We start from the raw sequence: 23,769 nt of genomic DNA on the forward strand, positions 1-23,769 counted from the left end.
GGGGGGGGGGGGGGCTTCAGCAGATGCCAGGCCACTTTGTCCCAAGAATGGAATCTTAAATAACGTTTCAAAGAATGTTAGGTATGTTATTTGGACAAGGAATGATGCAAACACCACCTACCCTAAGTTCTCTGTCCACCTGCTGTCTTCATTCCCTTATACAGTAGTTCCCAAACTCTTTTTTTTAATATTTTATTTTTTAGTTGTAGTTGGACACAACATCTTTATTTCATTTATTTATTTTTATATGATGCTGAGGATCGAACCCAGGGTCTTGCCTACCGCTGAGCCCCCCAAACTCTTTGATCTCAGGTTGTCTTCAAACTCTTTAACTCTTTTACTTATGTAAATTACATCTAATGATACCATATAACATTTTAAAACAGAGAAGTTTCCAGAATATCATTTTGGATCAAGACAACGAAGTATAGTTATTCGTTGTGTTTTAACATAAAGTCTGTGAAAAGTTCAAGATAATTATCTAAGAATAATAAAGTTATAGCTATTCTGGTAGATTTGGCCAAAGGTAGCTAACAAAAAGTACAGAAGTACTGAGAACAAGCAAATTTTATTAATTTCTACGAGTCTCATAAATCTCTCCATAAAATATACATATTGATACTTTAAACCTACCCTTACAGAAACTGCTATACCTCCAGTTATTTTAATTAGCAGTGATATGTCATCACATGTCAAATAGGCTCTGGAAATTTCCATTGTACACTCTCGAAAGTGAAAATGCAAATCATGTTGATACCACAGTGGAAATAATTTTGATCCTGGAGATCGCTTGAAAGGAGAACCACTATTTGAGAACTAAAATAATCTATTAATTTTAAGGTCACTTCTTCTTTCATATCACTAACAAACTATTTCCTCTAATGAGTATTTTGTCCTCGTCCCTTTACCACCCTTTGAGAACAGTTGACCTAAGGTAACCACGAACTCTAGCTTAATGCAACCCAAAGTGATAAGCCTCCTGACGCCCTGAGGCCGTTTCTGTTTAGCGCTGGGAACGAAAATGCTCTCCTGCATTTCCACACAAGACAAGTCTAGAAACAAGTCCCAAAGTTGCCACCCGCGCCGCCAAGGCGGGGCAACACAGCTGGCAGCAGAGACCCGGCTCGCCCAGGGCTCGGAACAGAAGCTGCAGCTGCTGAGAGCGCAGCGTCGAGTCCTTGGAGACGCCAACCGGAGACCCGCCCTCCGCATGTAAGCCAGCCCCGGGAGGCGGGGCGCAGCCAGGTGCTCCCCAGGTAGACGCGTCTTCGCTTTCCCTCTGCTCGGTCGGCGGCCTCCCAGGGCCTACGCAAGAACTCGCGGCGCGCAAATTTCCCCACCCACAACGCTCCTCCGCGCACCCTGGGCGCCTCCTCTGTGTACTCGCTGGGGCCATCCGGGCACAGTGGAGAGCGAGAGTCGGAGTGTCGCCGAGATTTAAGACAGAGGGTCCAGAGATCTCAGGGACCACCAAGCAACAGGGCTCTGGCCCCGAGACTGTTGGAACATGTGCCGGGGAATACAGGTGCGGGGCCCGGAGACGGGGGTTGGGGAGCGGAGGAGAGGTTACCCGGGGAGATACAGGTGCCGGGGCTGAACCCACCGGGAGGATTCCAATGCAAAGCGGAGGGTTGTCCCGGCAAGGGTCCTATTTGCCCTCGGAGAATTATAGGGCGCAGCATTTATTTCCAGGCACTCCCAGCAGGGGCACTTTCCCGGAGGGCGTAGGGTCCGGACGACCGAAACTGCGCGTGGGGCGCAGTCGCGCGGTGGCTTTGAGTACAACAGGTCGGTGACTCAGTTACCACTGAAACTTGAAGTGCTGAGCTTGGGGCTTTTTTGATGTGTTTTTTTGATTTTTGTTTGTTTAGCTTGTTTGACAGTTGCCAGACTATGTTTACACTTCTGATTCTACTCAGCCAACTGCCCGTAGTTATCTTCGCATTTCCTCATTGCACAAGAAGTCTAAAGGACACGAAGCATGCCGGAGAAGAAGGTAAGAATGACCGCAATTTCCGAGAAAACCCTCCTGGAAACTGGAGCTGCATATTACAGATCTCTAACGAGAAAGTGTGGTGCTTGAACCTTGGAAGTATTAAACTATCCTTTAGTTTAATCTGTGGCTTATTTGGTAATGTGGGTTTTCATGTTCTTTAAAGTGTATACAAATGTATATTTCCTTTGATAAATATATGTTTTAAGTCGTGGTTTGCGGTTAACTGAATGGAAAGCCTATTTTAACTCTCCTTTTCCTAGATGAACCTACCTGTCAAATTTTTTTTAATATTTATTTATTTATTTATTTTAGTTTTAGGTTGACACAATATCTTTATTTTATATTTATGTGGGGCTAAGGATCAAACCCAGTGCCTCATGCATGCTAGGCGAGCGCTCTACCATTGAGCCACAACCCCAGCCCCAAGCTATATGGCAATTATAAAAAGCACAATTATTTGTTCTTCTAGGAAAGGTGGACAGGGAGTCCAGGCTTTAGTCGGGACTTGTTTTTGCACTCTGGGGATAGAATGCAGGTCCTCATTCAGGGTAGGCAAGCACTCTACCACTATGCCACTCTCCCTCAGTCACCTTGTCTGGACTTGTTATGAGATCCTGAGAAAAGCACTTAATCCCTTTGGACTTGAATATCTTCCTCTGTAAAATGATGGGACAGAATGATATCCCAAGTCCTTTCCTTCTTTCAAACGTCTAATTGTCTAGATAAAGGCAGATGGTTGAGAGATTAGATTTGGTGCTCCCTAACCTAGAAGTCTGCATTTTACCTTCGCCATAATCAGATTAGTTCTTGCCAGGTTAAAAGCCTAACCTAGCAAAACCAGAAAAGAAAAAAAAAAAATTCCTCTGGGTGTCAGCATCCTTCTCCTTGTATAGTCATTGTGCTTCCCCACCCAGTGCCAGCACTATGTACTATTCCACATGTTCTTGTCCCTTATCACATCTCATCAGGTCCTACTCGCAACTTATTTTGATTTGAGAAGGATCTGTTCCTGTCTTATTAATAATACAGTTGTGTGTGTGTGTGTGTGTGTGTGTGTGTGTTAAGATAGGGCAATCCTTTAACCTAAAGGAATAACATTTTAATGACAAAATTCTAGGCACTTGAATAGGCTAGCTGGTGGGATAGGGAAAGATTTTGGAAGGAAAGAGATCCTCCTTGGTACTCTCTAAGTCACACCATATGTAAGTCCATCTATATATAAAGTTGATGGCCTATACTCAGTAGGACCAGATGATACACCACAGAATAATTATGAGTGTATCCATTCATTCACATGACTATGCATAAAAGTCACTTTGAAGGCCATCAAAATTATGGAAGTAATTTAGAAATCATATTTGAGTGTGGAGAACTAGAGATGTCTATGGGAAATGAAAATGAGGGATCCTAAATATTTGAAAAGACAACTACATTATGAATACATAGTACACCAGGCCCTATGCTAGGTGCTAGAGATATAGAAATGAAGTACTGTAATCCCTGCCATGGATACCTTCTTCGTCTGGTGGGGGAGGCAGGTTATAAACAGATAATCTCCAAAAGCTTTGTAACAGAAGTAGAGACAGAGAACCCTGGGAGTGAAAAGCAGTAACCTTGCTCTAGGAAAGAGTTGTATGATACACAGAGAGTGCTTTCCATCTAAAACAGGACATAATAAATGGAGGTGTGAAGACTAGAGGAGTCTCCCTTTCTCTGCCCTGGATACATTCCAAAACTTCCAGTAGAAATCTCAGTACTGAACCCTGTATGTGAGCACTGCATACCACAAGAGTTGATCTGAAAACCAAGATGGCTACTAAGTTACTAATGGGCAGGTAATGTATACAGTGTAGACACTCTAAACAAAGGATGATTCAAATTCTGGGCAAGACTGAGCAAGAGGGGGAGCTTTCATCATTGAACCCACAGTGACAGATAACTTAGAAATTGTCTATTTCTGGAATTATCCATTTAATATTTTCAGGCCATGGTTGATCCTAGTAAACTGAAACTATAAAAAGTAAATTTGTCAATAGGAGTACTACTACAACTGAAAAGCAGGGGACAGGTTCCTCCAGCTAAATTCTAATAAATTCTTAGAATGGAGATGAAATCACTTAAAAGGAACTTATTTAGAAAACATGGGGTGGGGCTGGGGCTGTAGCTCAGTGGTAGAGCGCTTGCTTTGCACGTGTGAGGCACTGGGTTTGATCCTCAGCACCACATAAAAATAAATAAAGATATTGTGTCCATCTACAACTAAAAAATATATATATAAAAAAAGAAAACATGGGGTGATAGAAGAGATGAAGAGAAGTGGAATATTTGGGTGGAGGGATTTATAACAGTGAAATGCTTAGACAGTCTCTTAGGAGAGTCTAATATATGAGAAACAGAGAAGGGAAGAGAATCCTAAGAAAGCAGATGCAAAAGACCAGTACTTCATTTAGCTGCAATCAAGGGGAGAATAGGGGTTCTCACTTGGAGCCAAGGGCACTCCAGGGGTAGGGAAGTTTGCTTCTTTCCAATTAGAAACAAATTCAAGGGTTATTTAGACTCCAAATGACAAAGGACATTATTTTTCCTGATGTAGGAAAAAATTTGACCTGATACTGAAAGTGAACTCTAAGTTTAGCCACTGACAGAAACAGTACTTTCACACAAGGAAGTGGCAAATATCAGCCCCCCAGAAGACACAGTTAATACAGTATTAACAATAATATTTTGATTAATCATAAATACATTCATCACATTGGTATAAATATAATTTAAAGAGAAATTAAAATGTCTATGGCACTCTCATTTTTGTTTTATTTTCAAGTTTAAAAATAGCTCTAGCTGGGCAAGGGTCACACACCTGTAATCCCAGCTACTTAAGGCTGAGAAAGGAGGATTACAAATTCAGGGCCAGCCTGGTTAATTTATTGAGACCCTTCCTCAAAATAAAAAAGGGCTGTGGATGTAGCTCAGTGGTAGAACACTTGCCTAGCATATATGAGACCCTGGGTTCAATACCCTGTACTGGGGGAGGAAAAAAAAAAAAGGCAAAGATCAGTACATACCTGAAAAGGAGCAATATAGTAGTAGATTTCTTATTCTCCTTTCTGAAATTAGATTCTATGCAGTAAATATAGCCAAGTTGAGCAAGCTATGAGTTGCTTCTTCACTTATCTAATACTTTAAACCTATCCAAGTTGAGTAATACCAGATTATATCTATGAATTGTTTCCATTAGTTGAGTTTAGGTCCAAGAGTTTCTCCCCACAATAGGAAATCTGAGTTTGTTGATCCTATTTTGGGGGGTACCTTCTATGTACCAGGCACCTACATCTCTGGGGAGAACAGAGTGCTAACAGAGTAAGTGAAGCACATAGAACACCAGATGGTGCTAATACTATGGAGAAAAGCAGAATATGGACAGTGAGTGTCCAAGGTAGGTGGATAGGGATGGGGATTCAAGGTAACTGTGAACAAAATCCTGAGGTGTGAGGGCAAACTGAAAGAAAAAAAAAAAAAGTTCTATTCAAAGAAAAGAGCAAGAACAGAGGCAGGAGAGAACCAGGTGTGCTGGAAGCCAGCATGGAGTGATCACCACAGAATACTTGAGGGAAAGTGGTAGAAGATAAGGTCAGAGGGGAAACAGCTTGAGGCTCTGATTGCATAGGGCCTTAGGCCATAGTAAGCGCTTTGGCTTTTATTCTGTGGGAGGCAAGATTGTCATTAGGTTTTTTAAAAGCAAAGTAGGGGGTTGAGTGTTTGTATATGGAAGAAGGAGCAAAATAAAGGAAACAAAGCAAGGAGGATCAGATATCATAAAGCTCTAGGAACCAGTAGAGTAGGAAATTGCAAGGGAGAGAGGAGGGACAGGAGATGTGGAATAAATTTTTAAAAATCAGGGTTGGGGTCGTGGCTCAGCGATAGAAAGCTTGCCTAGCCCATGCGAGGTCCCGGGTTAGATCCTCAGCACCACATTAAAAATAAGTATTGTGTTCAACTACAACTGAAAAATAAATATTTTTAAAAAATTTTAAATCATGCTATGTGGGGCTGGGGATATAGCTCAGTTGGAAGAATGCTTACCTTGTGTGTACAAGGCCCTGGGTTTGATTCCCAGCACACACACACACACACACACACACACACAAATCATGCTGTGTGCATATATTAATATACCCCAGGGAATGTCACCTTTACATATAAGTAGAAAGAGCCAATCAAAAATAAATAGAAGAGCCAAGTGCTGTGGCATATGACTGTAATCCCACCAGCTGGGGAGGCTAAGGCAGGAAGATCATAAGTTCAAAGCCAGCCTTAGCAATTTAACAAGACCTTGTCTCAAAATAGAAAATTTAAAAAAGAATGGGCCTTTTTTTTTTTTTTGAGTTGTCAATGGATTTTTTTTTTTTTAATATGTGGTGCTGAGATTCAAACCCAGGGCCTCACACATGCCAGGCAAGTGTTCTACCACTGAGCCACTACTCCAACCCCAAAGGGTTGGGCTTTTTATACACCATAATATTTTTTTTAACAGATTTATTAAAAGACAAAATTAGGGGCTGGGTTTTAGCTCAGTGGTAGAGCACTTGCCTTGCAAATGTAAGGCACTGGGTTCCGTCCTCAGTATCACATAAAAATAAAATAAACAAAATAGACACAGAGTAAAGTATGGGGTTCTTGGCTGGCTGGAAAATAACTGGATAAATAGGATTTATGGTTATAAGCTTTTTGCCTGAAGGAATACCTCAAGCTTTGGCATACAGCATCAGGCACATAGAATAATTAACGGATGGCAGTGGTTATTAGTATTATTAATGTTATGTTATGGATTCTCTTCATCATAAAATGTTAACCAGGCACATATAGACATTAAAGAGAGTTAAGGTATACACATAAGTATTTGCAATCTTTTAAATGTTATTGTAATATGAAACAGAGATACAAAAATTCACAAAAATTATATCACTTAATGAGTTTTTAAATAAATAAACAGTAAATAAATAAAATAGAGGTATTGTGTGTATCTACAATTAAAAAAATTCTTTTTAAAGAAAATGAACATTAGTGGAACCAACTTAGATGCCCTTCAATAGATGAATGGATTTTAAAAATGTGGCATTTATACACAATGGAATATTACTCAGCACTAAAAAATAACAAGATCATGGCATTTGCAGGCAAATGGATGGCATTAGAGCAGATTATGCTAAGTGAAGTTAGCCAATCCCTAAAAAACAAATGCCAATGTCTTCTCTGATATAAGGAGGGTGACTAAAAATGGGATAGGGAGGAAGAGCATGAGAAGAAGACTACCACTAAATAGGGAAGAGAGGTGGGAGGGAAAAAGAGGGAGAAGGGGAGTTGCACGGAAGATGGAAGGAGACCCTCATCATTATACAGAATACATGTATGATGTTGTGATGAGAAAAAGAAAAAAAAGTGTGTCACATTAGATTGGATAGAGAGAAATGGTGGGAGGGGAGGGGAGGAGTAGGGAGGATAGGAAGGGCAGCAGAATAGAATAGACATTATGATTGCTGTATGTATATAGGTGACTCTATGACCAGTGTGATTCTGCAATCTGTACAATCAGAAAAATGAGAAATTATACCCCAGTGATTCAAATGTATGAATTGCCAAGATCATTGTAATGTCATGTGTAGCTAATAAAAAAAAAAAAAAGAAGGGGCTGGAGATGTGGCTCAAGCGTTAGCGCGCTCGCCTGGCGTGCATGCTGCCCGGGTTCGATCCTCAGCACCACATACAAACAAAGATGTTGTGTCCGCCGAGAACTAAAAAAAAAATAAATATTAAAAAATTATCTCTCTCTCTCTCTCTCTCTCTCTCTCTCTCTCTCCCCCCCCCCACTATCTCTTTAAAAAATAAATAAATAAAAAAAATAAAAATAAAAGAAAAGAAAATGAACATTAAATTTAAGCATGTAGGTTGGTTTTGACAAATGTGTACACCCATGGAACCATAGTGAAAATGCCCACTGCTCCCAGAAGTTTCTGCAGGCCAGCAGAACGCTCTCTTAGGGCAGCAGAGCCTTCCATTAGGGCCAGCACTAGAGGAACCCTGGGAGCAGCCTGGGGGTGAGAAAAGTGACACTCATATGCCAGAGCACTTGGCTCAGCCAGGTTCTGAGAGGTACTCTGTAATATGTTTATAGCTGTCTTCTTTTGATCTTTCCTTTTACTATTTTGTGACTTTGAAAAGTTTTAATTAAATTGCCAATTTAAAAATAAATAAATAATAAAAAGGGCTAGGGATGTGGCTCAGTGGTTAAGAATTCTTGGGTTCAATTCCCAGTGCCCCCAAAATCAGTCAATCAATCAATCAATCAATCAATGAAAGACCAAAAGAGTGCAAGAAGGAAAATAGAGCAAGGGAGAAGGGGATAAAAGGGGGAAAAACATGAACTGTAAGCAAATTCCATGTATGTACGATTTGTTAGGATGAACACAAATACTATGTGTCATTATAATGCTCTAATAAAAAACATTCAAAAGATAGAAAAAAAAAGACAAAAAAAAAGTCAAACTATGTCTCTTAAAAGAATGTCTCTAGCCAGGTGCAGTGGTCCACACCTATAATCTCAGCTACTTAGGAGGCTGAGGCAGGAAGATCACAAGTTTCGGGCCAGCATGGGCAATTTAGCAAGACCCTGTCTCAAAATAAAAAATAAAAAGAGGTGAGGTGGACATGTAATTCAGTGGTTAGAGAGGCACTGGGATCAATAGATTGATTGACCCATCAACCTAGATTGATAGATGTCTCTGGCTATTGTTTTAACAACTGCATATAGAGGAACAAGGAGACCACGAGAATTCCATTGTAGGAGTTCCAATGAGGGTTGAGAGGATTGGAAATTTTTTCATTCTGTGCTTTCATTGCTGAACACATAAAATCTACAAGAAGACAAAGAAGAAAGAACAGAATTATTTAATCACACTAATCCCTCCATCCCCCTTCCATTACCATTCTGGGGCAAGAAGCTACTATTTACCACTCATGCTCCACAAACACCTGGGAATCAAACTGACAGGAAAAATAGGTTTATTCTAAGCCAGCTTTGAAGGAAAATAGAGGGGATTTACTCTCAAATCACCATCTTCAGAGAACTCAAGGGCAAGGAAAGCTTTTATAAAAGAAGAGGTGGGCCAGAGTTATGGCTCAGTGGTAGAGCGCTTGCCTAGCATGCATGAGGCGCTGGGTTTGATCCCTGGCACCACACAAAAAATTTTAAAATAAATAAAATAAAATAAAGGTATTGTGTCCATCTACAACTAAAAATAATAATAATTAAAAAAATAAAAGAAGAGGAGGTAAAGTGGGACATAGGGCAGGAAATAAACATATAGATTTAAGTTAAAGGAGAACTCATCAGTCTTGGCTTCCTTGGTGTCTGGAGGTAATGGCAACTCTTCAGCGTTTATTTTAGTATGAAGAAGTTTAGAAGTTAAAATAATTTGGAATTTTTAATTCTCAGTATGAGGAAGTTGCCCTTATTTTCAGTGGGAGTCTGTTTCACTTTTAGAATAAAACCCATTATTTAGAATAAAACTCATTATTCAAGCCTAGCTTCCCCCTTAGTTCCAATAGCCATATGTTACTTATAACATAGAAATTGACACACCAGAATAGTGCTTGGCCAAAATAAATACAATGTGAACCACATAAATAATTTTAAAATTTCTAATAGACACCTTTTTAAAAGTAAAAGAAATAGATGACATAAATCTAATAATGTATTTAATTTAACCCAATATCTAAAATGTTATTTCAAAGTGTAAGCAATATTGAGATATTTCATTCCTTTTTTTTTTTACCCCAGTAAATCTTTGAAATCCTCTTTGTATTTATACTTAAATCACATGTCAATTCAGACTGTCTTTTTTGTCCCCTCTGGTATTAGGAATTGAACCCAGGAGTACTCTACCACTATGCTACATCCTCAGTCCTTTTTATTTTTTATTTTGAGACGGGGTCTCATAATTTGCTGAGACTGTCCTCAAACTTGTGATCTACCTGCCTCAGCCTCCTGAGTAGCTGGAATTTATAGGCATGCACATCCAGCAGGACTAGCCACTTTTGAAGTACTCAGTAGCCATAAATGGCCAGTGTCTACTGTATTGAACAAAACAGCTCCAGAAGATTCAGACCTGTTTGGATAGAAAATTAATTTGTAGAAAAATAATAAGGGGGGCTGGGGATGTGGCTCAAGCGGTAGCGCGCTCGCCTGGCATGCGTGCGGCCCGGGTTCGATCCTCAGCACCACATACAAACAAAGATGTTGTGTCCACCGATAACTAAAAAATAAATATAAAAAAAAAAAAAAAGAAAATGCTACCATGATGGAATGTTCTGGTTTTGTGTCAATCTGTGCTTTGACCTTTATGTTTACTATTGACCTTCCCTGCAAATATAGATGGTGTCCCAAAGGCACTGCAGACATATTTTGGGGTGGGGTAAAAGGAGTCACTCCTTTGGCAGAAGCTGAATGTCTTTTAATTAATCATATAATTAACTTATTTTAATAACTTAGAAGTCCATAATTTTATAAGATTTAATATAAGCTTGAATAAGAAGTATTTAAGATAAAAGTATTAATTTATAATTTTAGAACTTAAAAGGTATCGTGATTATTTAATTCAATTCCCAATTTTGCAAATGAGGAAATGCCAGCCCAGAGATACAAATGCCTAATCCCAGTATACAAAGCCGAAAGCTCAAACCAATCAAAACCAAGAATCTGTCTTCCCACTCTCAGTCCATTACTTTGTCTATTCTACCCCACTAATTTTTCTTAATCAAGATAATAGGGGAACCAGCCTTTGGAAATAGAATAGTGTGATCTGTCAATTATTGGAAAGTAATTGTGTGAAGGGAAAAGTGATATTTGAATAATTTTCATTTATACTAATAATTTTGGATATTACTAAGCCAAGTATTTTCTGGAATCATGTTAGTTTTCATATTTCATATTTATCAGAAATCATTCTTACTGGTGCTGTTTTTTTAAAGTCAGATTTTTAAAGCCATACAAGAAATTTGGTATAATTTAAACACAGAAGAGATCTATTTACTTTTCTACAACTGAAACAGAAATTTTCTGCCTTATGCTTATCAATGTCTGAAATCTTTTTTTGTTCCTTCATTAGTTTTTACATCAAAAGAAGAAGCAAACTTTTTCATACATCGCCGCCTCCTATATAACAGATTTGATTTGGAGCTTTTCACTCCTGGTGACCTAGAAAGAGAATGCATTGAAGAACTTTGTAATTATGAAGAAGCCAGAGAAATTTTCGTGGATGACGATAAAACGGTAATTTGGTTGATGATGTTAATTAGCTGGAAAGTTATTAAACTGTACTTATGAAAGTAGCACTTTCAGTCATTATAGATTTTATGCTTTAAACAAAATCAAGGTTGTATACCTGTTATCTCTTTCTATTTCCTTAAAATGCTAATTACCCTATTGAGACTTGACTCTATACTTAATTACCTGGGTTTATAGTAATTAGCAGGTTATGGGCTATGCTGTGATTTTTGTGTGTTTAATGTCTATTATACTCAATAACAATCTCAGAGTGGAGTGAATTAAACTTCAAGATATTATTTGAGGGCTGGGAATGATATCTCAGTGCTGAGTACTTGCCTAGCAACCACAAGGCTCTGAATTCAATCCCAGCACCCGAAAACAAACAAAAAAAGATATTACTTGAGTTAGTGCTCTGACTTAAACTTCAGTTATTTAAAACTCAGAACTTTTCCCTAGATATCTTACTCTTTTTTGATTAGTATTTATTAACATTCTACTACATACCAGATGCTTCATTAGCACTGAGGATACATAATATGTAGCCCCTGCATTCAGGAGTTTATTTTTGGTTTATCTGTGTAATTTAAAGGAAATCTTTTTTAGAAATTCCACCTTAAAATATAATTAAATCCTATCTGTAATGTGGGCATAATGGCACTCACCTATAATTTCAGCAACTTTGGAAACTGAGGCAAGAGATTCCAAGTTGAAAGCCAGTCTTGGCAATTTAGCAAGACCCTGAGTGAAAATAAAAACAAGCTGGGCAGGATGGCCTGAGCCTGTAATTCCAGCCACTTGGGAGGCTGAGGCAGGAGTATTGCAAATTTGAGGCCATCCTCAGCAATCTAGAGAGACCTTCAGCAATTTAGTAACACCCCCTCTCAAAATAGGGATAGGGTCATAGCTCAGTGGTAAAGGGTCCCTGAGTTCAATCTAGTACCAAAAGAGTTTAATAAATAAATAACAAAAAGGGCTGAGGGTATAGTCCAGTGGTAGAGCACCCTGGAATTCAATCTATGGTACAAAAAATAATCTTCTCTGTTAATCTTGATAACATAGATAATACTGTGCCTGTTATCTTAAGGAATGTTAATTCTTTACTTTTGTAGATTAAATAACTCCAGCTCTTTTTCCTCTTCCTGAAGCATTTATGTTATTTTTTTACTCAATAAGAACCTCCCAAGGTATCCTTCAAAGACAGGTAGCAATAAAACCTTGTTCTTTATTCTTCTATAATTGTGCCCAGCCTCCCATTTCCTGTAAGTATTTACCACATCTGTTAAAGTGGGAAAACAAAGAATATGCTTTACAGTTGTGCCTGTTGGGATTTTAAACCCATTTTCTAATTTTATCCTGGTTCCTTAAAAATGTATTTATTTATTTATTAAATGTTTATTTTTTAGTTATACACAATACCTTTACTTTGTTTATTTATTTTTATGTGGTGCTGAGGATCTAACCCAGGGCCTCACTGCTAGGCAAGCGCTCTACCACTGAGCCACAACCCCCAACCCCTGGTTCCTTAAAATTTACTTCTATTCTTTCAAGTACCATGGAACTTAAACTGTCTCAGGGGTGTCTTTCCAAGTCAATAAATACCTCTCAATAAAATCTCCTAGCAAACTGTGGGCCCCCTACAATAGAAGAATTCAGGCCCTTTCCAAACACCATAATGAGTTCACTGCCTTAATCTCCACCCTTGGTGCCTTTACTCAAATATGATTATTTCCCAAGGCCTTAGTGAGGGCCCCAAGCAAGTAAGGGAGAAAAGCAAGGCATGGTTTAGAGGGTGGAGAGTGGACCTGGTTCTTTAACCAATTAAGCAGACACAGTGACCGTCCTGGAGAATAGTGTTTTAATTTGAGTGAGTCACACCTTCTGGCTTGAATGTGCTGGTGTCTTACCTGTGGCACATGCCAAGTGTTTACCACCCCTAGTTTGGGTCATTGGGAGCAAATGAAATGATAATAAATTACATAAATTTGGAAATTTTATCTTTTTCTTAGATGACATTTTGGCAGGAATATTCAATTAAAGGACCAGCCACAAAATCAGGTAAGGCAAGAATTGATAAAATTTAATGTTTTCCTTGCCCTCTCTCTATTATAATATACTTTAGTTTTCATTGTTTGAGTTTGGCTGTTTTTCAACATACATACCTTGTAAATCCAAGAAAGATTTCTCAATTATATGTTGGGTTATCTGAGACAGAGAAGGCTACATTCATCATTCATCTACTTACACATTGAAAATCAAGTTTGGTGAGATATTAGGGAAATGAGATAATGGGCTTAAAGCTGTTCAAAACAGCTCAGCTAAGTCAAGACTTGCTCAGAATACTTTTTTGGTTTCAAGTAGTAAACTATTTTAAAGTTTTGTTCCTTTTTTTTTTAACCATTACAAGTAGATGGAATACTAACATTAAGAAAATTAAGATTGCTGGATAGGGCTGGGGTTTAGTTCAATGGTAGAGCACCTGCTTAGCTTGTGAAAGGCTATATTCAATCCCCAGGTCCAGGACAAAAAAAAAGATTGCTAAGTAGAACTAAGTACCTTTTAGAAAGAGGAAATGCTTTTTCTTATCTTTCTTAACTGTCTTCTAAAATTGTTTTAATTGATGCATAATAATTGTACCTATTTCTGGGATACACTGTGATATCTTCATACATGTCTACAATGTGTTATGATCAAATCAAGATATTAAGCATATCTATCACTCCAAACATTTGTCATTTCTTATTAATAATACTCAAAATCCTCTTTTCTAACTATTTTAAAATATATGATTAATTATTAACTATAGTCACCTTGCTGTGCCATACAGAACATTAGAATTTATTACCTATTCCTCCTTGCTATAATTTTGTACCAAGATTTCCTATTCTTCCCTCCCCTTTATTCTTCAAGCCATTTTTGACTGTTTTTTATATACCCAAACACATATTTTGCCATTTTTTCAGATAGATATCATCCTTTCTACAGGTAACATCACCCTATAGAATACTATATTGTATAGCTACACCAAGTTGCTTAATGAATGTATCTTAGTAGTTAATACCAAAATGTGTAATTGCACAAGGAATGTTTATCCCACTTAATATTGGATGTTATCATTTTAATGTGACCTATTTAAAATAAACAGGCGCTAGAGATGTAGCTCAATGGTAGAATGTTTACAAAGCATGTACAAGGCCCTGGATACTATCCCAGCACTGCCAAAAAAACAAAATAAACAAAAGCCAGGCACAGTGGCACATGCCTGCAATCCCAATGGCTCAAAGGCTAAGGTAGGAGGATTGCAAGTTCAAAACCAGCTTCAGCATCTTAGGCCCTAAGCAACAACTTAGTGAGACTCTTTCTCTAAATAAAATATTTTTAAAATGGGCTGATGTATGGCTCAGTGGTCAAGCACCCCTGGGTTCAATCCCAGTACCATAAATAAATAAATAGAATTTTTTTTAAAAAAGGCTGTAGCTCACTGGTAAAGCACCCCTGGGTTCACTCTCCATTAAAAAAAGAAAAAGAAAAAACAGAGACTGAGAGAGAAAGAGAAATGAAAGATCATTTAAATTTTTTTTCAGGTAGGTTCTCTAGCACAAAATTTTTTTTTTAAGAAATCAGTATCAATGATTAGATGCTTAATAATGTGTTAAAATTGTTGAAATCATAGATAATGCATTTCAGTTATTGTATTTATATTATTTTTATGATTTCTTTTAAGATGGTAACAGAGAGAAAATTGATGTTATGGGCCTTCTGACTGGATTAATTGCTGCTGGAGTATTTTTGGTTATTTTTGGATTACTTGGTTACTATCTTTGTATTACTAAGTGTAACAGGCAACCATATCCAGGGTAAGTACCAAATAAAAATACTTGATTCATTTTTGCACATTCTATATTGCTATTTTAAAATGACTCAAAGAGCTGTCTATTTTGTTACATAAACTTTATATTCTGGAATAATTTCAAATACACAGGAAGGTTACAAAAATAGTAGAGTTCCCATATATCCTTTAGCCAGTTTCCCCCATTGTTACCATATCATGTTACCATAGTAGGTTTGTCAAAACTATAAAACAACATTTGTGTATTATTACTAAGTAAACTGCAGACTTTATTTAGATTTTACTAGTTTTTCCATTAGAGTCCTCTTTCTGCTCCAAATCCTCTCTTCTAGCTATTTGGAAATATGCTCTTGGATCCAGTCATGGTAATACATTTAATTGTCATGTCCCAGGCTCCTCTAGTCTCACAGTTGTTTGGTGGCTTAATTTAGCAACACAGTACAATTTAACGATGCTATTTCTAACATGCTTCAAAAGAATATAAGAAATGTCGTATATGTTACCTTGATTTTTCAGTAATTCCTTCGAAGCCAGAGGCAGACACCTGTGCCCCCCCCATTATTTCCTAAAGCAAAAAATTCTGTAGTTTATTCTGAGTCAGACTTAATAGACCTATGTGTGGCTTCCCACAAAGAGACAGAATAACTGGCTTTTTACAACTCTTTTTATTGATTCTTTGAATTAAGTATAGATTAATAAAACAAAATTTTTACCAATTAAAGATAATAGCACATTAATAAAGTTTGATAAATATTCATAAAAGCCATAATTATTTGTACAATAGAACCTCATTATTGTTATTGAACTAAGAGGCACTGATTATCTTTCCAGTAAGTATGCATGAGTAGGTAGAGACGACATTATTCAGAAGAAGCAGGCTATTATAGATTGATGCTTACATATGCATAGTCACAATCAGAAATTTTGTGAATAAGCTCATGATCGTGACCAAGTGTGCTTTTTTATGGTAACTTAGTCATTTGATTTATCTTTTTAGAAAATAAGCATTGTTTCTGTATTCTTCTAATAGAGTTGTGTGTATATATATGTATATATATTTTTTCAATATATTACATATATATTTCAAAAGAAAAAATATACAGTTTAAAAAAATTTTTTTTAGTTGTAGATGGACACAATACCTTTATTTATTTATCTTTATGTGGTGCTGAGGATTGAACCCAGGGCCTCACACATGTTAGGTGAGCACTCTACCACTAAGCCACAACCCCAGCCCCAGAGTTGGTTGGTTGTTTGGTTTTTTTTTTTTTTTGGCAAGATTCTTCATCTTCTAATTTAAGGCTAAGTTTCAACCCCTATCAAATCAAATTTAAATTCTACAAACCCCTTACCTGAATCTTCAAAAATACCACTGTTGATGTAGTGAAAAACAAAGAAAAACTGAGAAAATAACTGTTCCAAATTGGAGTAGATGATATGATGATTAATGCAATGTGTGATCCTGGACCAGAAAAATAAATTGGTATCAGTGTTAAATTTCTTGGATTTGGAAAATAGGTGAAGATCTTTTTAAAAACATGTAATTATATAATGGTTCTAAAATTTTATTGGCAATTACTGTTAAAAAAAAAAAAAGCAGGCCAGGTGCTGTGGTGCATGCCTGTAGTCCCAGAGGCTTGGAGGGGTGGGGGGTGGGTTGGCGGTGAGACAGGAGAATCGTGAGTTCAAAGCTAGCCTCAGCAATGGCAAGGCCCTAAGCAACTCAGTGCAACCCTATATCTAAATAAAATATAATACATAGGGCTGGGGATGTGGCTCAGTGGTTGAGTAACCCTGAGTTCAATCCCTGGTACCAAAAAAAAAAAAAAAGCAGCTAATTAAAGCAAACAGCAAAAATGTTTAACTGCTTAAGTTTTCTTTTTTAGGTCTGGGGGTTTAGCTCAGTGTTAGAGTACTTACCTAGCTTTCACAAGGTTCCATGTTTGATATCCAGAACAGGAAAAAAAAAATTAAATTGCATAATGCAATTAATTTGTGCTTTTCTTGGCACAAAGTAGGATTAAAAATTTTATTGAAGACCCTAATCTCCACTATTAATATGTTTTTAGATGCTATCATAGCAATGGAAATAATTTTTAAAGTGATTCACACAGATGAGACAAAAAAAAACTACTTTAAAATTTCTTCAACAGATATTACTTTTATTAATTTTTAGAGAAGCTGGACACAGTGGCACAGTGTGTAACTCCAGCAACTCAGACGTGGAGGTGGGAGGATCACAAGTTCAAAACCAGCGTAGGCACTTTAGTGAAACCCTGTCTCAAAACAAAAAAATAAAAAGGGGTTGAGGATATAGCTCAGAACTTTTTACATTGTAGAACTAAATGAAATTAGTAAATATAAAAGATACATTTCTCCCTAAATTTAATTTTTTTTTTTTTTTTTTTTGTGGCACTGGGGCTCAAACTCAGGGCACTCTACCAGCTGAGGCTGGAGAATCACGAGTTTGAAGCCAATGTTGGCAATTTCAGGAGACCTTGTCTGGGGATGTAGCTCAGTGGTAGGGTGCCCCTGAGGTCAATCCCAGTACTACAAAAAATAAGAAGAAGAAAAAAAAGTTTAACATGTCATGTGTGATGGTGACCTCTGTAATCCCAGCTACTTAGGCTGAGGCAGGATTCCAAATTCAAGGCCAGCCTCAGCAATTTAGCAAGACTCTGTCTCAAAATAAAATAAAAATGGCTAGGGATATAGCTCTGTGGTTCTCTGAGTTCAATCTCTGTGATCTCCTAAATTCAATTCCCAGTATCACACACAAAAACAAAAAAAAAATTAATGTTAAAATGGCAATTTTATGATAAATAGGTATTGTCACATTTTTTTTTAAAACTGGAAAAAAGAGTAAGAGCTTAACGCAACAGAAGTGGAATTAAGATTCATGTATTAGAGGAGAAGAGTTGAAATTGTGAGAGTAGGCAAGTTCTCTGAATGTAATTAAAGGACAGAAGGGAAGAGACAGAGTCTTACAGGATGCCCCCCACTAAGTATGCAGAAAAAAGAGGAGGAGCCAGCAAGGAGGGGAGAAAAAGAAGGAACATAAATTGTAATTCTACCTCATGCTGAAATTCTTGGAAAACTCCCTGAGGCATTATGTGACCTATGGGCATGGACTAAGAAGTCTGTGTCTATAAATTCTGTAGAAATTTCAGAAGTGAGAGAAAGTAAGGAAGAATTTGTTTAATTTTTCTTAAGCCACTATCTTTAAGCTGAAGACCTATGTTAATTTTCCTCATTCAGTATATAGGACTTTTCTAGTATATAAGTCATTTTCTAGGACTTTTGACCAAGATTTTATTTACTGTGGGTTTTTCACCAGCTAGGGGAATCCACAGGTTAATTAAAACATAGGCAGAATTTGTCTTTGGAGATTCTTCTTGATGTCTATCTTTCCTTTTCTCCTACCCCATTCATAATGTTTTTCGGGGGAAAAAAAAACCTCTTGGGGCTACAGTTGTAGCTCCATGGTAGAGTGCTTGCCTAACGTGTAAAGCACTGGATTTGATCCTCAGCACCACATAAAATAAAACAAAGGTATTGTGTCCATCTACAATTAAAAAAAATTTTTAAATGAAATCTCTTGTATGTCCTCATGTTTAATAACTGCATTCAGGCTAGGGGTGTGGCTCTGTGGTAGAGCACTTGCCTAGCAGGTGCCAGGCCTGGGTTCCATCTCCAACACTGAAAAAAAAAAAAAATCACTCAAGGTCCGTGGTATCTATGATAGCACATGCATTAATTAGTGTCTTCGTGCTTGATGATTTCTTCTCTCTGCTTTATTTTTCTACTTTTCTACACCACTCTGTCTTCCTTATTTTGTTCCTTTTTTTTAACCCCCAGAAATATCATATTCATAATTTTTTCCCTGCATGAGGGTAGAAAAAGAATTCAAATTCATGGGGAGGTTAGGCAAGGTGCTGCTCTAGTAGTCCTAGCTACATGGAAGATTGGGGCAGAAGGATCACTTGAGCCCACAGGTTCAAGGCCAGCCTAGGGAACATAGTGAGACCCTCATTTAAAATAAATAAATAAATAAGCACCACATGGGGGGTTAAGTGGTAACATGATTATGGCATGTCTTCTGTATATGTCATTGTGAAATATAAAACCCTGGATATCTCCTTTTAAAAGTAAGGTTAGTTAAACTTAACGTTAGTCTAGTGTAATACCAGTGTAGTATACAAATAATTTTTCATCCATTGTGTCTGATCCTCTGAACTGTTGAGTTCTAGAGGACATTTCAAGCTAGGTTTACTAGACATGCTCTTTTAAATACTAAAGAGCTCTTTTAAATACTAACTTTGAAATACTAAAGTGCTTTATTTATTGTCCCAGGAAATTCTTCTAGCAGAGTCATTTGTTCACTTTCTGTATTTCACAAGGCTGAAAGTAGTGAGAGGGGAAGAGAATACTTGAGAAAGAAAAACAATTTTTAAAAAAAGATCATGGTCAGAAAAATTTGCCTCTGTGTAAAACATACCAAAAAATGGAAAATTCTAAAATCTTTTCCATTCTTGGTTCCTGTATTTTGTGGAAGAAAAGAGGCATAATATGATATTCCAGTTTTAAGATATTATTAGTGCATACTTTCTGATTTTAATCACATAAGATATATGAGGTGTAAGAAAACACTAGGTAGTATTTAATGACTGATGTAATCATTACATAGTTTCTATAGTTTTTTGTTTGTTTGTTATTTTTATTTTTTTGGTTCTAGAGATTGAACCCAAGAGTATTTTACTATTGAGCTTCATCCCAAGAACTTTTTAATTTTTATTTTGAGACAGGGTCTTCCTAAGTTGTCCAAATGGCCTTGAACTTGATCCTCCTGTCTCAGCCTCCTAAGTAACTAGGATTACCGATGTGAGCCACTGTGCACTGCTTCTATGTATTAAATTTTGAAAGTCAACATGGAAAATTTTTGTTAGAATAAAATATCTGTCTACCCCATCCCCTGTAAGCAAACACACAGAACTTTTTCATCGTAAGCTGATGAATGTGGCAAGTGACTGACCTCTCATGAGTGCATTCCAGACTTCTGACAGAGGAGGAATTGTGTTGAGCCCTCTAAGTAAACTTGTGATCCTCTCAGTTGCCTCTCAACTATTGAAGGGCTGATTATCCAGCTCCTAGATTTACACAGACTTTTGCTTTTCTTCTTTCTGCAATTTTTCTCTTTCCCTCCAATTTCAAATCTCATTATTACCTTCAAAAGGAAAAGGTGTCTTAAAGAACCAATTGGCTGACTTAGCTTGGGAAAGTTCTCTGTAAATTGTCTGTGTCTTAATGGGAAGTATACTGTAAACATTGACTAGAGGTCAATATTGACTGTAAGTTTTAATTATCTCATTAGCCGTAACTATAGGAGGTTAACTTATGTAAGGGTACTTTATAGACAGCCAACTTTATAATCTAAACAGATTTACTTCTTAATGTTTCAGTTACATTTCATAATTCACAATGGGAAGAGAAAACAGTAGATTTAAAACACCAGACCCATGTTGCAACTTCCATTGACTGGCAAGGTTTTGTGAAAATGGTCGACTGAACCAAGCCATTTATGTATTTATTTTCCTGTGGGGGGGCGGGGAATATATATATATATATATATATATATATATATATATATGGCTTAGATTAGTGGAAGGGGAAAACACAGTTCTAAGAAAAGGATCAATACCAGTGAAAACATAGAGAAGGGCCCAAGAATTTGCTGCAAACACAGGGTAGTATCAAGAAATTACTCAGCAAGAGCAGAGAACTGTAAAAACTAAGGCAAGACCAGAATAAGGGAGGCTTTCAAGAGGAGGCTCAGGAGTCAACCTGATTCGGTGGCAAGTAGGCTGCAGTTAGACTTTTAAGGAGGAGAGCAACATGAAGGAAGTACTGTTTGCTGTCTTAGAGGTATGGAGTTAGAGGTAGGAGGGAACAGAAGACAAAGGAGGATACCAGCCATTGTGATTATCTCTGTGGCATTTATTTCCTTGGCTTGAAGTTGTCCCCCTCAACAAAGCCTCGATTTGGCATCACATCATACTTTTGAGAAAATTTTCAGTGAAGAGGGAGTGAAAGAAAATTCACACATTTTGGATTCTTACTAAGTGTGCCAGACACTGCTAGAAGCTATATATACAACATCCTCCTGGGTTTTCACAAAACAATTCTGCTGTAGCTTTTACTATCCCCATGTTAGAGAGGAGGAAACAGGTAGTTTGAGTTCATTCATATATCTATGAAATGACTGTCAAGTTTCAAACCATGTCTGACTTGGTCTTTCCCTATACCAAGACTCTTTCAGAGTTGTGGGTAAACTATAAAACAGTTGTTATATTAATAAATTGAGTTCAACATTTATCAAAATATTTAATTTTTTAATATTTTTTTTAGCTTTAAGTAGACACAATATCTTTATTTTATTTTTATGTGGTGTTGAGTATCGAACCCAGTGCCTCAAGCATGCCAGGCGAGCATGCTACTACTTGAGCCATATCCCCAGCCCAGAAAATATTTAATTTTTAATATTAATCATATTAATCCAAAAATGCTGCCTTTCCTAGACCTAAACACGATCTCTCTGTTTAGTTCTCCAGCCATCTATGCCAGAAGGGGCAGACACACTCCCTCCATCATTTTCAGAGGACCCGAGGAAGCTGTCTTATCACCGTCACCAACTTCTTTGGAGGACACAGGACTGCCTTCTTATGAACAGGCAATGGCACTGACCAGAAAACACAGTGTTTCACCACCACCACCATATCCTGGGCCAGCAAGAGGATTTAGGGTATTTAAAAAGTCTATGTCACTCCCGTCTCACTAAGAACACCCTGTACTTCGGCATAAGAAATCCATGCTATTTGAATGGTTTGTTCTCCCTGAACCAAAAAAGATTCAGCTCTTTATGACAAACTGCATAGAATAAAGGAAGAGTAAGCACCATGAACCACACCACAGTTCCATTTGCATCTTGGACCCGAAAGTGATTGTCATCAGCTTGGTAAGAGAATTTGGCGCCAAGAGCAACATGGTGACACACACGTGTAATCTCAGCTACAGGGGAGGCAGAGGCAGGAGGATCACAAGATCGAGACCAGCCTGAGCAAGTTAGTGAGGTATCTCAAAACAAAATTTTAAAAAATGGCTGAGTATGTAACTCAGTGGTAGAATTGCCTGGCACATGTGAAGCCCTGGGTTAGATTTCCCCACCATGCAAAAAAGGGAGAGAGAAAAAGAAACAGAATTTGATTATATAATTCTCACAGTTAATAAGAAAGCACTTTTAAATAATGTATATTTTAAAGGTTCAAAAATCTTTGTTAATGGCTGGAGATTTAACTCAGTTCGTAGAGTTATTTGCCTCGCATGCACAATGCCCTGGGTTTAATCCCCAGCACCACAAAAACAAAACAACAACAACAAAAAAAACACCTTTGTTAGTATCGTTTGTCCAGATAAAAGTTGTAGATTTCTTCTGTTGAATATTTTAAAAAGTAAGAATTTCTAGTCATTACTTATCCCAAGTCATGATATTGAACCCACTATTTGGATTTTTTTGTGAGAGGAGGTGGAAATATTTCACAGAATTCAACATTTTAATATAAATTTGTGACCTTAACATAAACACTGGTTTTATATTTTAAATTATTGCCTACTATTCACCATATTATGCAGGTATTAGTTCTTAATGCTTATAATAAGTCATGTTTTATTATCAGGAGTGGGGTCAGTAGAAATACTGTTTGATACAATTTAGTTCTTCGTATGGTACAGTGTTGCAATGGCAAGGATTTATAAAAGTTGTTATGGTTTCAAATAAATAATCCTCTAACCTAGGACTAGAGCTTGATAAAATTGCCCTCATTTCTGATGAGGAGATACTCCATCTGCATTAATAAAAAATCTACATCTACATCATTCAATCTCTGGAAAATATAAATAGTAGTTTGAGAATCTAGTAAAAGTATTTAACTATTAAAATAATAATAATTAAATTTGCCAGAAAACCCTTATATCTTGTCTTTTTTTTTTTTTTTTTGGTGCTGAATATTGAAGATAGGCCTTGTGCCTGCTAAGCACAGGCTCTACCACTAAGCTATTTCCCCAGGACCTACCACTTCTTCCCTTGCATCTTTTAATATGTCTGAACACAAAAGAAAAACGCCATATGTAATAATTTTAACCAGTACTTTATGTCTATTTTAATTATGTATATAGCCAGTTTTTCCCTAAGAATGTTGCATAGTGGGTAGGGGATATAGTTCAATGATAGAATCTGTGCTTAGTATTTACCAAAGACCTTGAGTTATATCCCCAGCACACACACACACACACACACACACACACACAAATCTAGCTGAGTATAAGTTAGTATAAGTTATAAATCTCTGGTATATATGTGTCCTAATTTATATGCATAAGTGATTTGTTTCCTCTTCGTAAGAGGTCAAGAAATATACTCCTGCCAAGTGTTGTGGTATATGCCTATAATCCCAGCAGCTAGGGAGGCTGAGGCAGGAGGATCACAGGTTTGAAGCCAGACTCAGCAATTTAGCAAGGCTATATGCAACTTAATGAGACCATGTCCCAAAA

General features: G+C 37.2%; 1 protein-coding gene across 2 annotated transcripts; it reads left to right on the top strand.

The window, feature by feature from the left end:
* Positions 1–1,147: 1,147 nt before the first annotated feature.
* Prrg4 (proline rich and Gla domain 4) lies at positions 1,148–23,548 on the top strand. Of its 2 annotated transcripts, XM_048788557.1 has the most exons (7): positions 1,148–1,525; positions 1,693–1,788; positions 1,872–1,996; positions 11,158–11,321; positions 13,325–13,373; positions 15,040–15,172; positions 21,766–23,548. In XM_048788557.1, exons 3-7 carry the CDS (start codon positions 1,894–1,896, stop codon positions 21,998–22,000), a joined length of 684 nt encoding a protein of 227 aa, XP_048644514.1. In that variant the 5' UTR covers positions 1,148–1,525; positions 1,693–1,788; positions 1,872–1,893; the 3' UTR covers positions 22,001–23,548. The 2 variants fall into 2 exon arrangements, with proteins under 2 accessions (XP_048644514.1, XP_015333228.1); XM_015477742.2 differs by lacking the exon at positions 1,693–1,788 and having other exon boundaries at positions 1,152–1,525.
* Positions 23,549–23,769: the final 221 nt, after the last annotated feature.

The sequence above is a fragment of the Marmota marmota genome, unplaced genomic scaffold, assembly GCF_001458135.2.
Source record: "Marmota marmota marmota unplaced genomic scaffold, marMar, whole genome shotgun sequence".
Classification (NCBI taxonomy): Eukaryota; Metazoa; Chordata; class Mammalia; order Rodentia; family Sciuridae; genus Marmota; species Marmota marmota.